A 17181-nucleotide genomic window follows, 5' to 3' on the forward strand; every position below is an offset into this window, starting at 1 on the left:
AATAAAAATGCAAAAAATAAAATAAAAAAATTTTTTTCGTACGCAACAAACAAACAAACAAACGAACAAACAAGGAAATAAACACGTGGTCATTCGTATATGCGAAAAATCTCGACGCAAAAGAAAAGAGAGAAAGTGAAGAGAAAAAATTACGTGTGTGTGCACGTGCGTGTGAACGTCACTTGACCTTGAAATTCAACAAAATGAAAACATTATTTTTTTTTTTTTTTATCAGTGAAAACATTCGTTCCTTGTTTTCTTATCAATCGATTCATTCAATCTCTCGTGCAATCGTTCCATGCGTTTGTTCGTTTGTTTGTTTGTTTGTTGTTATTTATTACTTAAAGTTACGAAAATAACGATACGGATTTCCTCAATGAAATAACAAAATAAATTATTTATTTATCGATACCAAATAAATTTCGCGCGTTGGAAAACTAATACGGGGGGGGGGGGCGGGCGAGAAGGGGGAGACGAGGGGGAGGTGGCGAGTGGGGGTGCGTGCGCGTGTGAAAAACGACATCGTCGTAAAAAAAAATTAATCCATTTCGAAACGGAACATTGAAATCAAAATCAAAAAAAAAAGAAAAAAAAATTTACGTATTTATTAATTAATAGATAAATAATGTACATAAATATCTTATATTATTATTATTATTATTATTATTATTATTACTTCTTTGCTTACTATTTTAATCGAGGATAATCCATTTGAAAACAACAATAATAATATTATTATTATTATTATCCATTCAACTTCAACAAAAAAAAAAAATAATAATAATGATAAATTTTTTATTTTTTTATTTTTTTACTAATCGGAGGCTGATCAATAATAATAATAATAATAATAATAATAAATCAATCGTTTTTTTTTTTTTTTTTAAATTATTTACATTTACAAATTACCATTTTTAAATATATATGTATTTATTTATTTATAATTTTTTTATATTTATAAAAAAAAATAACGACAGATTATTTTCAAAAAATGGCACCACGGCGATACACAAACTTTTTTTTTAATTTTTAATTTTTTTTTTTTTTTTGGGGGGGGGGGGGGGGGGTAAAAATTTCTCTTTTTCTATCAAAAAAAAATGGAAAATTCGGAGAAAAAAAAATTAATTTTTTTTATCAATTTTTATTTTATTTTAATTTTTTTATTTATTTTTCAATATTATTATTATTATTATTATTATTAATAATTTTTTTACGATGATGATGATGATGATCATTATTTATTTATACATGCAACATTAAACGGATGAATAAAAAGTATAATTTTTTTAATAATATACTTATAAATTCATTCATTATCGATAATAATAATAATAATAATAATAATAATTTTTTTTTCCCTCTCTCTCTCTCACTCACTCCCACTCTCTCTCTCTCTTTTACTTCTTATTTTTTTATTTTATTTCTTTTTTTAATAAAACACACATATATTTTTATTTACATAAAACAATTTCTCTCTCTCTCTCTCTCTGTCTCTCTTTCTCTTTCTTTTCTTTCCCAATATTTTTTCTTTTCTTTTCTCTTTCCTTTTTAATCAAACGCGAGACAACAAATACATTTTAATTATTATTATTATTATTATCATCATCAATTACCACCGCGCGTAAATAACAAATAAAATTTTTAATTTAATTTTTCGTTTTCCTTTTTTTCCTTTTTTTTTTTTTTTTACCGCGCGTGCGCTATAACAATTAATTAAATAACGACATTGTTCGTTGTACATTACAAAAAAAATGTATAAGAAAAAATAATAATAATAATAATAATAATAATAAAAAATACCATGCGAGAATTTAAATTAAAAATCATTCATTCATCATTCATTCATTCATTTGTGTTCGAGTGATATTTTTTTTTTTTTATTTATATAAAGAAAATTTTTCCTCATTTTATTCACTACAATAATAATAATAATAATAATAATAATAATAATAATAATAATAATAATAATAATAATACTAAAAAAAAAAAAAAAATTTGTAATGAACGTAAATAAAAAAAAAAAAAAAAATAGTATTGACGACAGAGAAAACAAAGTGGAGCAAGCAAATACATAATGAATACAGAAAATATTACAATTTTTTTTTCTTTTTGTTTTGTTTTTTGTTTTTCCGCTTTTCCGTTTTTCTTTTTGACGGAAATTATATATATATATATATATATATAAACCGTTTTTTTTCTTTCAACAACAACTTTTTCCTTTTTTTTTTTTTTTTGTCTATACATGTAAAAAAAAAAAAAAAAACCTCCGATGATTTATTTCATTTAATTTTTCTTGTTCTTTGAATTATTATTTGCATTTTGTTTGTTTTTAACATTTTGTTTCTTGTCCGTTTGCGACGACGTTGTTGTCGATTCTCCTTTTCCCGACGCATCTTTCGCGTTTGCCTTTTTCAACGTCGGTTTCCCCGTTTTTTTTTTCGCAACGACTTTGTTTACTTTCTGCGGTTTCTTTCCCTGTTCGAAAAGAAAAAAGAAAAATAAAATCATTCTGTCTTTTTTTTTTTTTACTTCCTGTGTGTCACATACATATAAACACGACAATAATTTTAATTCGAACCTTTGTTTTCCCCTGTTTTTTCGTCGATAATGCGTCCTTTGACGAAACAATGTCGACCTTTCGTAGTACTTTTGCCACGACTCGAGCCTTTTCGTTTGGCGGTGAAATTTTTAACTGGTCCACAACTTTAGAAGACTTTGATTCTGTTTTTCCACCACTTTTCTGCGTGTGAAAAATTTCCAAAAAAAAAAAAAAAAAAAAAAAAATGTTATACATCATGCGACTGACTCCCCCCCCCCAAAAAAAAAAAAAATTAAAAAATTAAAAATTCAAATCAAACCTTTTTGCTTTTGTTTTTATCCGTTGCGGATTTTGTAACCTTTTTCCCAATCGCTTTACTTTTACTCTTTCCTTTTCCCTTTTTCTGTGATTTTTCACTTTCTCCGGATTCATCCTTTTTAGCTTGTTTAGGACTCCTCCTGGACGGTGAACTAGAGGTTCTTTTCGTTCCTCTTTTAGGCTTTTGTAATTGTTTTTCATCTTTGTAGAGAGACAAATCGACTACAGAACGAAAGCAAAATAACTTGTTAAATTACAGGAAAAAAAAAAAACCATTTCATTCAATTTCTATTCGATTTAACAGAAAAAAAAGGAATTCTCACTTCCATCCGGATGTTCTTCCGTTATTGAAGGCTTTTCTGTCACTCCCTTTTCTACATCTAATGCTCTTTTTAATATATTTTCAATGCGCTCTAATTCTACCTTACGTAATTTGTACATGTTTTTATCTTGTTTATTAAGAGCAACCGTTGTTAGAATACATTCGAAATCTGGAAAACGATAAATAAATAAAAAAAACCGTCGAATAAAAACCAAAACGTTATGAAATAACATAATAAAATACAAGAAAAAAAAAAAAGAGAAAAAGAAAAAGAAAAATTCAGGTACATTCATGGTCAAACAAATGGAATGGCCAGAAAGGTTTCAAAATGAAATCAGATAACTTTTCTCTCACAGGAATATTAAATGTGATTTGATAATCTTCTTATCATGAACTAGGATCTCAAGGTAAGGATCTTTTTTTTTTTTTTTTTTTTTCTTTCTTTTTCTGAAAACAAAACGCTTAATGTAACATAAATAGTATTTAATAAATGAAAGTATAAATAAAAAGTATGCTTCAATCGTAGAGCGCGAAAAAAAAATAAAATAAAAAGTACCTGTGAGGTCATAAAAATCAGGAGTGTATATATCTCCATCTTCGTTACTCTTTTCTTTCTCCTGTGACAACCACCTTATTCGAATCCGATGAGAAGAACGGTAGACATTTTGCAGTGTTTGGCACAAGTAAAATCCACCCTCGGCATTTCTTACAGCCAAAAACTCATTTCTGAAATTAAAGAAGAAAATCGATACAGACTGATTGTTATAATAAAACTATGAAAAATAAGGTATAAAATTCATACCTGTAAAAAACTATGAGCTTTTCTTCACTGCTTTTTGGCGCAGAATCTTTTTCTTTTAATGATTTATTTATAAATGTAGCAAGCTCTGGCAATGGACTCTGATAGGGCAAAACTTGTGACCTGATCCTTCTCGTTTTCTTTTCTGGTTCCGGTTCAGGCTCGTTGGATTTTTTCTCAGGCGTCGTTTGTTCTCTTTTTCTCTTTGTCGCCGACGATACATCCGATACGGTTTCAGCGTTCTCGGATGTGACGTCATTCACCGATTCTTCCGTCGAACGCTGCGTTTCCAAATTTGAATTTGACTCCGAATAATCATCATCCTTTGAAAAAATTTGACTTAAGCTTTGTTCAACCTTTTCCGCCGTCAAAGTTTCTAACTGAGAAAATGACGTTTGTGAAAGTTCATCATTATCAACGGAAAGTTCACACGACGTGAGAGAAATTCTATCATCCACGTGATTTAAAACATTTTGAGGATTTGAATCTTCCTCCGTTTTACTACTAGGAACACTCGAAGATTGAGTTTCTTCATTCAGAGTAAGTAGTTTCAAGTCGTCGACGCCATTCGATGTGGGCTTTACAACAGGTGATTCGTTTGTTTTTTCTGTCGGAGATTTGGTTATTGATGATTGTCCTTGTGTACCGACAACTTTATTTTCATAAATTAAACTCAATGCCACTGATGAATGATTCACATTTATTGGAGATTTGTTTGGAGATGTGTGTATTGGTGTTGGTGGAATGACAGCTATTTTCGGATTGACAGAAACTCCTATCGATGGAACTGGTGTGCTACCACTTGTCGAATTTGTATTTAATTTCGAGGACTGATTTCCTGAAGAGGGCAGTGTGTTTATGGCAGGAACACTCATCATACTATTTCTAAAATAATAAAAAGTTTTCGATAATTGAATAAATAAACACAACTAATAATATTATTATCAACTTAAACTAAGAAAAAAACTACAATTACAATCGTAATGAAACAAAAAAAAAAAAAACTCAAAATCTTAATTAATGCACATGGAAGTATTAAATTCTTAATTCACTATCAAACAAAATTATTATATACTGATATTTAAAAAAAAAAAAATTATAATAATTATTATTATTATTATATTACACTAATTAAAAAGTGCAAATTTTCTACGTAAAAAGGGGGATAATAATGCTTTTCTTTTAATGACTGGCATTATCATTCCTCAGGCTATAAAAATAAATAAAAGCAATTTAAAAACGGAATTAAAAGAAAAAAAAAAAAAAAAAAAATCAATTAAATTTAAATTATATAACAAGAAAAGATATACACGGGTTGGATCCTCCGTTTTAGTTATAATAATAATGATAATAATAAAAAAAAAGTGATAATAATACAAATTTTTATTAGTGTTTTTTTCGGATCGTTTTTTCTTAATAGATCACTAAACAAATAAATGTGGATTACCTAAAAACAATTATGTGCGCGTGCAGCTGCAGTCGGAAATATTTTTTTTAACCAAATGTTAATTCATTTAATATACGTAAAAAAAAAAAAAAAGAATAAAAATAAAAAAAAAAGAAAAAGAAAAAAAGAAAAAAAAATTTATATCAATACATCAATGAGATGTCAAAAAAAAAAAAATCATATTCAGAAATAATCAATTACTTCTTATGCTCAGAAGCCTCATTCAGATTTAATAAAATTCCGACGCAGACCCACAGACGCAACCGCAATTTTCATATCACCGTAAACATTTTTTTTTAATTCAACACAATAAAACAACACCTTAATTTTAATTTAAAATAGATAATTTAATTAAAAACTTAATCAAAACAAAATTATTATTTAAAAAGTGTTTGGATGCCAACTTAAAGTGACACATACGTTAGCTGGACAAATCCGCTAAGTTGATCGTCCGAGGAGCAGCGTCCGAAAAATCTCTTTTACTGCGATTTTATGATTTTATTTATTTCACCACCTTTTTTATTAATAAAAAAAAGTCTTTTTTATCAACAAAACTATTCTCGACTGACCGACTAAATCATCAAATCTTATTATCATTTATGCCATACTTCAACTCAAACAAAAAATTTCATGGCGTCTTTAACATTCCCACAATTCTGTGGGTGAATGACAACAAATGGCGACTGGCATGCGCAAGAGTCGCCATATTGTATGTTGTTCAGACAGTAAAAATTTTTTAAATTTCATTCCAGTTTTTAATATTTCTATTTAATCAAAAAGTTTTTTTTCCCCCCCTTATTTATTAATATTAATTTTTTGTTGATTTATTTACGCGAAAAAAAATTTTATTAAACAGTTTTTTTTTCTAAAAATAATTGTTAGTTGTTTGCAATTGAAGTCACAAGATTCTTGTCAATTTTAATTTGATTATCAGTGTGATAATAAGTTGTTTTTTTTAAAATTTATAATGATATTATAAAATGTCCAAATTACTGTGCAAAAGGTTTTCTGTGTCATTCCAATCACTTGTTTCCGTTTCGAAAAAATTTAAGGTATGATTTAAATGAAAATAAATTTATTGTAATTAAATATTTATTAATTTTTTTTTTTTTTTTCTAATTCGTAAATTTAAAAATTTTTTCAAAAAACAAACGTCTTAGCTTGCACATGATTTATTACATAAGTCTTTCGTAACAATTATTTACCGGTATTTTATAGTTTAAACTATTTTGATATTTTTAGAAAATTCATGTAAATGGACCAAAATATTCAACAGCTGTTCCTGAGGCAGCAGGTAGTACGTCGTACCTTACTGCTAATAGGCCAACAACCGAAAAATTACTATTTAGTACTCAATATGAATCTCCAATGCCAACATACAGAGTACTAAGCGATTGTGGAACAGAAATTCTGAACCCTGAAGTTAATTATTTGGTTATTATCACTGAAATAAACATTTTGAAAAAAGAAATAAATAAATAAAAATAAATTTTTTAAATGTTGTCTGTTACCTTTTAGGTCAACAAAGAACATTTGGAAAAAATGTATAAAGATATGCTGACACTTAATGTCATGGATCAAATTTTATACGAGAGTCAAAGGCAAGGAAGAATTTCATTTTATATGACAAATTTTGGAGAAGAAGCTTGCCAAATAGGGAGTGCTGGTGCTTTAGAACCTGAAGATTTAATATTTGCTCAATATAGGGAAGCAGGGGTCTTGTTGTACAGGGGATATGACCTGGATATGTTTATGAATCAATGTTATGGTAATGAATTAGATGAGGGCAAAGGAAGGCAAATGCCTGTTCATTATGGCTCGAAAAAGCTAAATTTTGTGACAATATCATCTCCTTTGGGAACTCAATTACCACAAGCCGTAGGAGCTGCTTACCAATTTAAAATATCTAAACAGAATCGCTGTGTTATAACTTATTTTGGGGAGGGTGCTGCCAGTGAGGGGGATGCTCATGCTGCATTTAATTTTGCAGCCACTTTAGACTGTCCTGTTATATTTTTTTGGTATGTTTAATCTTTTAATATTTAAAGGTGTATTTTTGGAGAATTGATTTTAATATTTTTATTTTTAGTCGAAATAATTGTTATGCCATTTCAACTCCTTGTTATGAACAATACAGGGGTGATGGTATTGCTGGTAGAGGTCTTGGATATGGAATACCATCAATAAGAGTTGATGGAAATGATCTTTTGGCTGTGTTACATTCCACCAGGAAAGCTCGAGATCTTGCCATCTCGGAAAATAAGCCAGTATTAATTGAAGCTATGACATACAGGTATGTTGAAAAAATTTCACAATTTAATTTTTAAAAAAAACAAATTTTTTACATTTTATCTTTCTTATGGTAGAATTGGTCACCATTCTACATCAGATGACAGCAGTACATATCGATCTATGGATGAAGTTAAAGAATGGAATTCTCATAATCATCCAATTAACAGATTTAGAAACTTTTTGGAATTCAGAGGCTGGTGGAATGAAGACATGGAAAAAGAATGGAGAAGCGATGCAAGAAAAAAAGTAAGTTTTTTTTTTTTTTCAAGTTTTTAAACTGACCACCAATCAAAAAACTTTTCATTAACTATTTAAAAAAAAAATTTCAGATCCTAAAATCATTTAATGCAGCAGAAAAGAAAAAAAAACCAGCATGGAAAGAATTATTCTATGATGTATACCACGATATGCCAAAACACATACAGTAAGACTATTTACGATTACAATTTTTTTACTTTCAAACTCTTTTTTAATTTTATTATTTACTCAAAAGATTACAATTTAAATTGTTTTTATATTTTAGAAAACAAATGCATGAAATGGAGGAACATTTGAAAAATTATGGAGAACACTATCCGATGAAAGATTATAGAAATCAAAGTTAATACATTTGATTTTGTAGTAAAATTATTTTGTACATTATTTTAATTAGATAAAAAAAAAAAAAAAACAAATAATCATGTAATAATATTAATTATCACAAAGTTAACCTCCAAAATTAAATACTTTGGAGGAGTGCTGCCTTGACATTCCTAATGCAACAAGGTCTTCCAGTAAGTGCTCATTAAATAGAAAAGAATGAATGTTATGTAAAAAAAAAATATTTATAAAAAATATTAAATTTTATTTTTTTAATGGTGACAGTGTATAAATGGCTGATTATAAATATATATATTATATATTTTTAATATAAATTTGTCTTATTATTATGCAAATTAGTCATCATTTATTTTCACATCAAAATATCTCAATTTTTTCTTTTCTTTTATACTTTCTTTCTTTTGTTTTTTCTCAATGTATTTTTGAACTTTCCCCGATTTTTTCAATGTTGCATATTTATCAACTAAATCGACAATTTTTTTCTCGTATTTTGTTTTAAAATGTGGTTTTATACCACTTTCCAATGCTTTTATTTGTTCTTCTCTTTCTTTTTCTCTCCTTTCTAATTTTTTATTTAATTTTTCCTGTTCTAAATCTTGATTTTTCATTCTTTGCAATAAAAATTTTATCTTTTTAATTTCATTAGGATTTTTTTCTCTTTTCAATAATTTTTTCAGCGTTTTTTCTTCATTTTTCCTAATTGTATTTAAAAACCCGTATGCATTATCGAAATGTTTTTTACTAAAAGTACCATAAAGTGAACTAAATCTTGGGTCAATATTTTGTTTATTTAGTTTTGACCTTTGAAATTTAGGTTTTATTTTAGATGAGACTTCTCTCGGTCTATTTTTATTTTCTCTTTTAAATTTAGAACCGGGAATTTGTTTTTTACCAAAAATTGCTTCATTATAAATTTTAGAACCTAATTTATCTTTTAATTTTTGTATTTCTTCAAAAGACATACTTGATATTTTAGATTTAATTTCATTATTTTCTGTCTCATCTACATCATCTACAGCATCATTATTTATATTCTCATCTGATTCCATTGTTACCTGAAACATATTGTATTACCAAGTTAGGTTAACTATTTTCTCAGAAAAATCTTAACTACTCACTTTACACTTTTATTTTATAGACATTACAATTTGCTAATTAAGCAAAAATAACTTTTGTATTCTAATTTCTTAACATCAAAATAAATTTTTCATTTAATTTGTTGAGTATTAATTTTTTTTTTTTTTACATATAACGTTTAACGTAGTGAATTCACTTAATTGTAAAAAGAAAAAAAAACACTGTAAAACTTGTTAATGTTAAAAATACCTTAGTGTTTTATTTATATGTATATCAATTAATTTCCAGTTTTTTTTTTTTTTTTACACTAATTAATTATTTAATTTTTTACGCGAAATTCTTTTTATATTAAAAAGCGTTACTTGGAACTCGTTTCCGCTTATTTCCATGAGACTACGTAGAAAAAATGAATCATTATAATGTTTTTGAATGAAAAATAAATATAATATTAAATGAATGGTTTTTCATTAAGGTAAACATAGGTAGAATGAAAATAATAGTAGTTTAGTTTTAATGCTGCACCTTTTGTTGTCATGTCACCTAAAATTGTATTGGAATGTGTTGTAGGCATTGCCCACAACGGTTAAAATATAATTATTTTTAGTTAGTTTTACACAGTGCTTCGCTTCAATAGTTATTAGTTATAGATGAAATTTTTTAAGTTATAATTGTTTGTTAAAAAAAAAAAACAATCCGATCTTATTGTTTGATCTTAGTTATCTTAGTTATAATATGCCGTTTAAGTTACATTTGAAAAAAAGTAGACATTACAATGTTATATCTAAATCTCTCTTTGTTATTTGTGTCGAATTACTCGATGGAACAACTATTGAATGTTCCTTATCAGCTGAAAGTTTGGGATCGGAATGTATGGAATACGTTTGTCAGAGACTTGGTTTACAACAGGTACAACAATGCTATTGTTATCGCTATTTGTATCATAGCCTACTATTATTATTATTATTATTAATCTAAATTATATTTGAATGCTTAAAAAAACAAACAAAGTAGTTTTCATTGAGAGTTTTCAATAATTATTTATTTTTTTTTTAGCATGAATTTTTTGGATTGTGTTACACATCCAGACATGGAATATGTAAATGGGTAGAAATGGACAGACCGTTAAAAAGACAGCTAGATAAATATGGGCGAGATCAAAGTTTATATTTAAGAGTTATGTATTATGTTAATAATGTTTCATTGATACAAGATGAAACAACTAGATATCATTATTTTTTACAAATTAAAAAAGATGTTATCGAAGGTAGAATTCAATGTAGAGTTGAAGAAGCCGTTTTACTGGCTACATTTGCCATGCAGGGTAAATATTTAATGGGATAAATTCATTTGTGTAATTTACATTTTACCATACCTGAAATTTTATTTGTAGCTGAATTTGGGAATCACGATCATGAAAGACACACGGCAGAATATTTAAAAGATTTTGTAGTTTTTCCTCAAGTGAGTAATTATAAAAAAAAAGTTTTTTTTTTTAAAATGAAACTCTGCTGTTTTTTTTTTTTTTTTCAATTTGAATTTTCGATTTATACAGCACATAATAGAACATGCTCATCATTTGGATTTGTATGAAGCTGTAGTTCAACAACATGCTGGTTTGGCTGGTCTTCCTCAGGGAGTAGCAAAAGAACGTTACATATTAGTTGCAAAACAATTAGATGGATATGGTCAAGAAACTTTCCTTGCCAGAGATGAACAAAGAAATCCCGCATTGGTAGGAGTATCATTAAATGGTATAATTGTTGGACAGGAAAATAATACATGCACAAAATTTTATCAATGGAAAGACATATCTAACGTGATAAATCACAAAAAACAGTTTATAATTGAATGCCAATGTCCCGAAGATAATGTTCAATTTGAATTTGGTGATCCGGAACTTGCCAAATATGTTTGGAAACTTTGTGTTCTTCAGGTTTAATATTTAGTGTTAATTAAAGTGACTGACAAAATTTTCTTTATTTCATAATTTTAAACGATGGAAATATGTTTATTTCAGCACACATTTTGTATGCAAAACGACCAAAGTTCAGAGAATGCCATTAATAGGCCTGAAAGGAATCCTTTACAAACTTCAAACGATCATGTTCAGTTCAATAATCTTTTTAAACAAACAGCAGTTAGTATTAATTATTATTTTATTGATAATAATTTAATAGCAAATTAATAAAAAAATTTTTTTAGGAATCAAGACTTGTAGACAGTTTAAATGATTTAGGTAGAAATGATCACATGTTTAGAAGCAGTAGCCTGACACCGGGTGTAGGTCAAAGAGCACAGTCAACATCTTATTTAGACTTAAGTTCTCAGCCTGATGCTGACAGATTGAGATCATTATTGCCATCTTATCGTCCTGCTCCTGACTATGAAACTGCCATACAGCACAAATACATTAGGCAAGCAGCAAACATATCAAGATCGAATCCTCAAGTTGGCTTATTATACAGTAGCCAACCTGAAATACATCAGACTCACATTCACGAGGTAAAATTTAAATTTTTTACTTTACCCAAAATTAGTTTTAATCGAGCAACTTTCATTTATACTAAATTTGCTTTCTTAGAATGTGGGTGGATATTGTTATCCAGATGTCACTCAGGTAAAAAGAATGTATGTTGATGACGATCAACAAAGAATGGTCAAGGCCAATCATGGACCTCCTGGAATGACTATTCATACTTACAGGTTAGATAATTAATTTTATTTTTATTATTTCTAATAATAATAAAATTTTATTATTTTAAATTTTTTTCTCATTAGTACGCCAGATTTAGATAATTTGGAATCTCGGTTATTGGCTGGATTTCAATTGCTTCAATTGTACAAAGCACCTCCACCTTATAGAGATCCATTAGCTAGGCCAAATAGTAATAGTACACCGGATCTTGCCTCACAAACATTTGGACCTCTTCGAATGGCTTTCAATAAACCTCAGGTAATAAATTAAATAATTCATTTTTTTTTTTTTACAAAACGTTTCCAAGAATTTTTATATAGTAACCATGTATTTTTTATTATAGGTCAGCGGTTCAAGTCCGGATTTAGTCTCTTCCAGGACGTTGTCTGCCAGAAATTTTAGTCATCCTTATCTGGAACAACTACATCCGAATTCGGAAGCTCACAGGACTTACACTAATCTTGCCAATATAGAAGGACCGACTTTGATGTATCAAAAAGGAATTTCTCCCAATCCTGTCGCTGCGTATCGAATCACCGCGAAAACTCTTAAGGAAAACACGGAACCGATTTATGAAAATATTCCACTCCCGTGGAGAGAAGATTCAGAATTAAGAAGTAGAACGTCAAGTATACAGTCAGCTCCCGAAATAATAACGGATAAGGATCAGGGACAACAACAAAAATTACAACAAACGCAGCAGCAGCAGCAGCAACAGCAAATGCAACAATTACCGACGCTTCAACAACAACATCAAACAACAAATGGAAAAATCATTATTAAAGATAATCAATCAGAAAATAATGATGTTAAGCAAAAAAATAATTTAAATTTATCACAAACAACAACAACAACAACAACAAACCAGACAAATACGATTCTATTGAATTCTTCAACAAACAGTACAAACACAAATTCTGATTTGAATAAAACTGACATTTCATTGTATTCTACAGGTGAGTGAACTTTTTTTTTTTTTTTTTTTTATAGATATTTTAAAATGCAATCACAGAAAAAAAAATAATAATAATAATAATAACATATCTTTTCAATTGATATCTTGCTATATAATGTGGTTCATAATAAAAATGTAAATCAAACGTGTGTCGGGATACGAGTGAGGGAGAAACGACAGAAGGAAAAAAAAAAAAAAATTTACGTTAAAAAAAAAAAGAGCGAGAAGTGCTGTTGGCAAACGTATATAGTTGTATTGATTTAAATTTTTATTAAAAATTTAATTTTAGTTCAAAAATTTGTTGTGAAAATAAAAAAAAAAAAACGATTGATTTTGATCGTAGAAAAATCCACGACGAGTACCGAAACGACTTCGAGTAAGGGAAAATCATGGAAAAGATGGGGAGGGATTTTAGGAAAAGGAAAAAGCAACACTTTGCAAAAATCGAGAAATAAAAACGAGAATAACGCGAGCAGGGAACAACCCTACAGGTGGAGCACGGGACTCCGTTGGTTACCCATTATTCCGACGGCGTCAAAGGAAACTTTGGTAAGACGCCATTAAGGAAATGGTTTTTTGTTTTATCATTTTTGTATTTTTATGATTAATTATTTACACGTCACGTTTGATTGTTTGAAAACAGTGTCAGTGCCTCGAGAAAAAATTATCGGATCCGCAAATATTTTACGAATTTGATAAAATTCCCAAAATGAAAAGGAATCCCGATTTCATCACGGCTCTTCATCCCGACAACGTGGATAAAAACAGATTCAAGGATGTTTTACCCTACGAAGAAAATAGAGTTCGACTAACGCCTACGAAGGATAATAAAATGGGATACATCAATGCTTCTCATATCACGGTATGTGGGTGTCACTACTCTGCTGGTTGCACGTTTTATATATATATATATATATTAACAAACCTTGACCCGATTGACTCTTGCGATTACACAATTAAATAATAATAATAATAATAATAATAATGAAAACGAACGTTAACAATGGTTTTTTTTTTATTAGGCCACAGTCGGAAACAGTCAAAGGTTTTACGTGGCCGCTCAAGGTCCCTTATCAAGCACGGTTGATACGTTTTGGCAAGCAGTTTGGGAAGTTGATGCTTACCTTGTTGTGAGGCTAACATCTAAAGAAGAAGAAGATTGTTTCACTTACCTTCCCGCATCATCGGATCATTGCTTACAACTCGGCGAGGTATTCATCATCATCATCATCATTATTATTATTAAAACACTTGAAGACGAGGTGTAAAATGCCGTGGTTCTAATGACGTCTTCTTCTTTTTTTTTTTTTCTTTTTGTCAGTATCAAATTTGGAAAGAATTTTCACAAGAAACTGGTCATTGTTTGACGAGTCGTCTAAGGGTGCAACACACGACGGCGAGACGAAGTCGATCGATTTGGCATCTCCAGTACACAGATTGGGGAGATCAAGGGTGTCCCTCTAGTCCATCTCATTTCTTAGGTAAAATTCTTTTTTTTTTAAACCTGTAAAAATGAAAAAAAATTGTTTAAATTTAATTATTTATTTAAGGTTTCTTAGAGGAATTAAATTCCGTTCGTTTGCACACGATCGAAGACGTACCTGCGGGTCACAACAGGAATCCTCCCGTATTGGTTCACTGTAGCGACGGAGTGGGAAGAACGGGAGTTACCATTTTATGCGATCTGGTACTTTACACTCTCGATCATAATCAGGTAAATCATGAGCATTCAGGTGAAGAGACAAAGAAAGACACACGCTCGATAATGATAAGTGCGAGTGAGACAAAAAAAAAAAATAAAACAAAATAATCATTATTTTTTGTTTATTATTCAGGAGGTGGACGTGCCGAGGGTTGTCGCACTTCTTCGTCATCAAAGAATGCTTATGGTTCAAAACGTTGCTCAGTATCATTTCACCTTCAATCTTCTGCTGACTTATCTCAAACAATCCCGTCTTATCTAAATAAGATTTCTCACCGTAAAGGTTTTCTCTCTCTCTCTCTCTCTCTCTCTCTTCTCCATCTTCTTCTTTTTCATCTCTTTTTTAAAATAATGTTGTGGGCTAATCGTCGAGGGTCATTGAATTATTATGAGTTACCCAGTATGATATACACGCACACGCGCACACACGCACTCACGTCGATCGATCAATTCGTAGCATCTTCAACACTAAAACGAAAAAGTTTCAATTATTTTATCTTTATATAACCGTAGGGGGTGGGACAGCGGGGGCGGGAGATGGGGGAGGAGGAGGAGGAATTCAAAACATTTTTTTTTTTTTTTTTTTTTTTTAATCAGTATTATAAAATCGTGCAGGAAAGAGAAAAAAAAAAAGAAAATTTTTTTTTGTTTTCGGAAATCCGTTAAAAATCGCGTGCAAAAACAATAAAACAATTCACGACCGTGAAAAGCATAAATTATTATTATTATTATTATCATTATCGCAATTAAAAAATTAATTAATTTAAATCGAACGCGTAATAATTATTTATTATTATTATTATTATTTTTAAATTTTAATCAACAAAAAAAAGAAAAAGAAGGAGAAGAAAGAGAAGGAAAAAATTTTTTTTTTTTTTAAATAAAATCCTGTGATATTTTTTAAACAAAAAAAAAACGTTAAAGGAAATGACGTGAAATGCGATTTTATCATTATCATTATCATTATTATTAATATTATTATTATTATTATTTATTTTTTAAAAAATTTAATTAATTAATTATTTTTAATCGTTTTTATCCGGCCGTGTGATGCCGTGTGAAAAAAAAAAAAAATTTTCGACATTTTTTTATTTTATTTTTTTTTTTAAAATAATAATATTAATAATGATTTTTGTAAATAATATTTTATGTGTTTTATTATTATTATTATTATTGTAAAAGTTTATAATGAAATGACGTTCGAATATAACGGTTAAAAAAAAATTCACAATAGGATTTAACAAAGAAAAAAAATGTTTTTTCAATTAAAAGTCTGAAATATTTAAAAAAAAATTAGAAAAAAAAAGTTTAAATGCGCACGTAATATTCAATTTGTTTTATTAAACCAAAGATTTTTCAAAAATATTTACTATAAATAATTAAAAAAAAAAAAAAAATTATTTTTTATAATTAAATTTATTATTATAGAAAAAGAAAAAAAGAAATTTTTTCAATGCAATGCAATCGTAGTAACGTTAAATTAAATCAAACAAATTTTTTTTTTTAATATGTAAATAATATGTTAAAAATACGAATAAGACTAACTCTATGTGCCTTTTTTTTTTTTTTTTAATGTAATTGTTAATTACTAAAAAATGAAATTGGAAAAAAAAGAAAGATTTGCAAGAGTTGATTTTATGCACTGTTTTTTTTTTTTTTGTTCTTTAACTTCCGTTTAAATTAGTAGATGAATGTATTTTTTAGCTTTATTATAATGAAATTGTAAAAAAAAAAAAAAAATAAATTGTGGCATTGTAACCAACAGTATTTGAAAAATAAAGTATTTTTTTAAGATTTTAAAAAAAGTTACTTTTTCTTTAAATTAATTTTATTCCTTTTTTTTGTTAATTGCCTGACATTATTATTATTATCATTAAAATACCTGGAATTACGGTTACGGCTTCCCTGGAACTGTTTTCCTCAAATAAACTTTGGAACATTAGTCAACGGATCATTCAAATTTCTTATTAATTTCACTTAAACCTTTTAAATTATATACGACAAGACAATAAAATAAAATAAATTAACTAATAAACGTTTTCGTTAATTCATTATCGTTAAATAAAAAAAATTCTCGGAAAATTTTTCCGTAAAAACCGTTTGTTCGAATTTTGTTCGAAAACCGTTAAAATTAAACATTTCGAATTCGTTAAAAAATAATAACCTATAAATAATACATATGTGGAATTAGAATTATGTCATAGAGTAATAAAATTAAAAATTTTTTATTTTTGTCGCACTTTTATTTTTTTTTTGTCGATAATTCGTAGTTTATTCAGTAACCGTTTATTATGCGAAGACAAGTGATTCGTTAAGGAATGTATACACACACACAAATACATGTATATTCTAAGAAAAAATATTTCGTAATTATGAGTAATTTTTAATAATAATAATTTTTTTATTTTATTTATTTATATATACTTTTAATAAGT

The 17181-nt window shown here is 28.0% G+C and overlaps 4 protein-coding genes across 4 annotated transcripts; 2 read left to right on the forward strand and 2 right to left on the reverse strand.

The window, feature by feature from the left end:
• Positions 1 to 2283: 2283 nt before the first annotated feature.
• Positions 2284 to 4856, reverse strand: Phum_PHUM517310 (glutamic acid-rich protein precursor, putative; the record flags this gene model as incomplete). Its single annotated transcript, XM_002431211.1, has 6 exons — positions 2284 to 2475; positions 2579 to 2740; positions 2859 to 3079; positions 3181 to 3348; positions 3736 to 3905; positions 3982 to 4856. 6 exons carry the CDS (start codon positions 4854 to 4856, stop codon positions 2284 to 2286), a joined length of 1788 nt encoding a protein of 595 aa, XP_002431256.1.
• A 1245-nt stretch (positions 4857 to 6101) lies between these two features.
• Phum_PHUM517320 (2-oxoisovalerate dehydrogenase, alpha subunit, putative) lies at positions 6102 to 8322 on the forward strand (the record flags this gene model as incomplete). The annotated part of the gene is made up of 7 exons (XM_002431212.1): positions 6102 to 6134; positions 6668 to 6859; positions 6944 to 7446; positions 7515 to 7718; positions 7792 to 7963; positions 8047 to 8141; positions 8241 to 8322. The coding sequence occupies 7 exons, from the start codon at positions 6102 to 6104 to the stop codon at positions 8320 to 8322; spliced, it is 1281 nt and encodes a 426-aa protein (XP_002431257.1).
• A 330-nt stretch (positions 8323 to 8652) lies between these two features.
• Phum_PHUM517330 (uncharacterized protein) lies at positions 8653 to 9366 on the reverse strand (the record flags this gene model as incomplete). Its single annotated transcript, XM_002431213.1, has 2 exons — positions 8653 to 9239; positions 9282 to 9366. 2 exons carry the CDS (start codon positions 9364 to 9366, stop codon positions 8653 to 8655), a joined length of 672 nt encoding a protein of 223 aa, XP_002431258.1.
• A 760-nt stretch (positions 9367 to 10126) lies between these two features.
• On the forward strand, positions 10127 to 15008 carry Phum_PHUM517340 (uncharacterized protein; the record flags this gene model as incomplete). The annotated part of the gene is made up of 15 exons (XM_002431214.1): positions 10127 to 10300; positions 10448 to 10715; positions 10785 to 10855; positions 10947 to 11327; positions 11412 to 11531; positions 11597 to 11896; positions 11976 to 12097; positions 12173 to 12347; positions 12433 to 13045; positions 13388 to 13593; positions 13688 to 13906; positions 14067 to 14255; positions 14366 to 14525; positions 14595 to 14758; positions 14880 to 15008. The coding sequence occupies 15 exons, from the start codon at positions 10127 to 10129 to the stop codon at positions 15006 to 15008; spliced, it is 3291 nt and encodes a 1096-aa protein (XP_002431259.1).
• Positions 15009 to 17181: the final 2173 nt, after the last annotated feature.

Source organism: Pediculus humanus, genomic scaffold (assembly GCF_000006295.1).
Source record: "Pediculus humanus corporis 1103172108282 genomic scaffold, whole genome shotgun sequence".
Taxonomy (NCBI): domain Eukaryota; kingdom Metazoa; phylum Arthropoda; class Insecta; order Psocodea; family Pediculidae; genus Pediculus; species Pediculus humanus.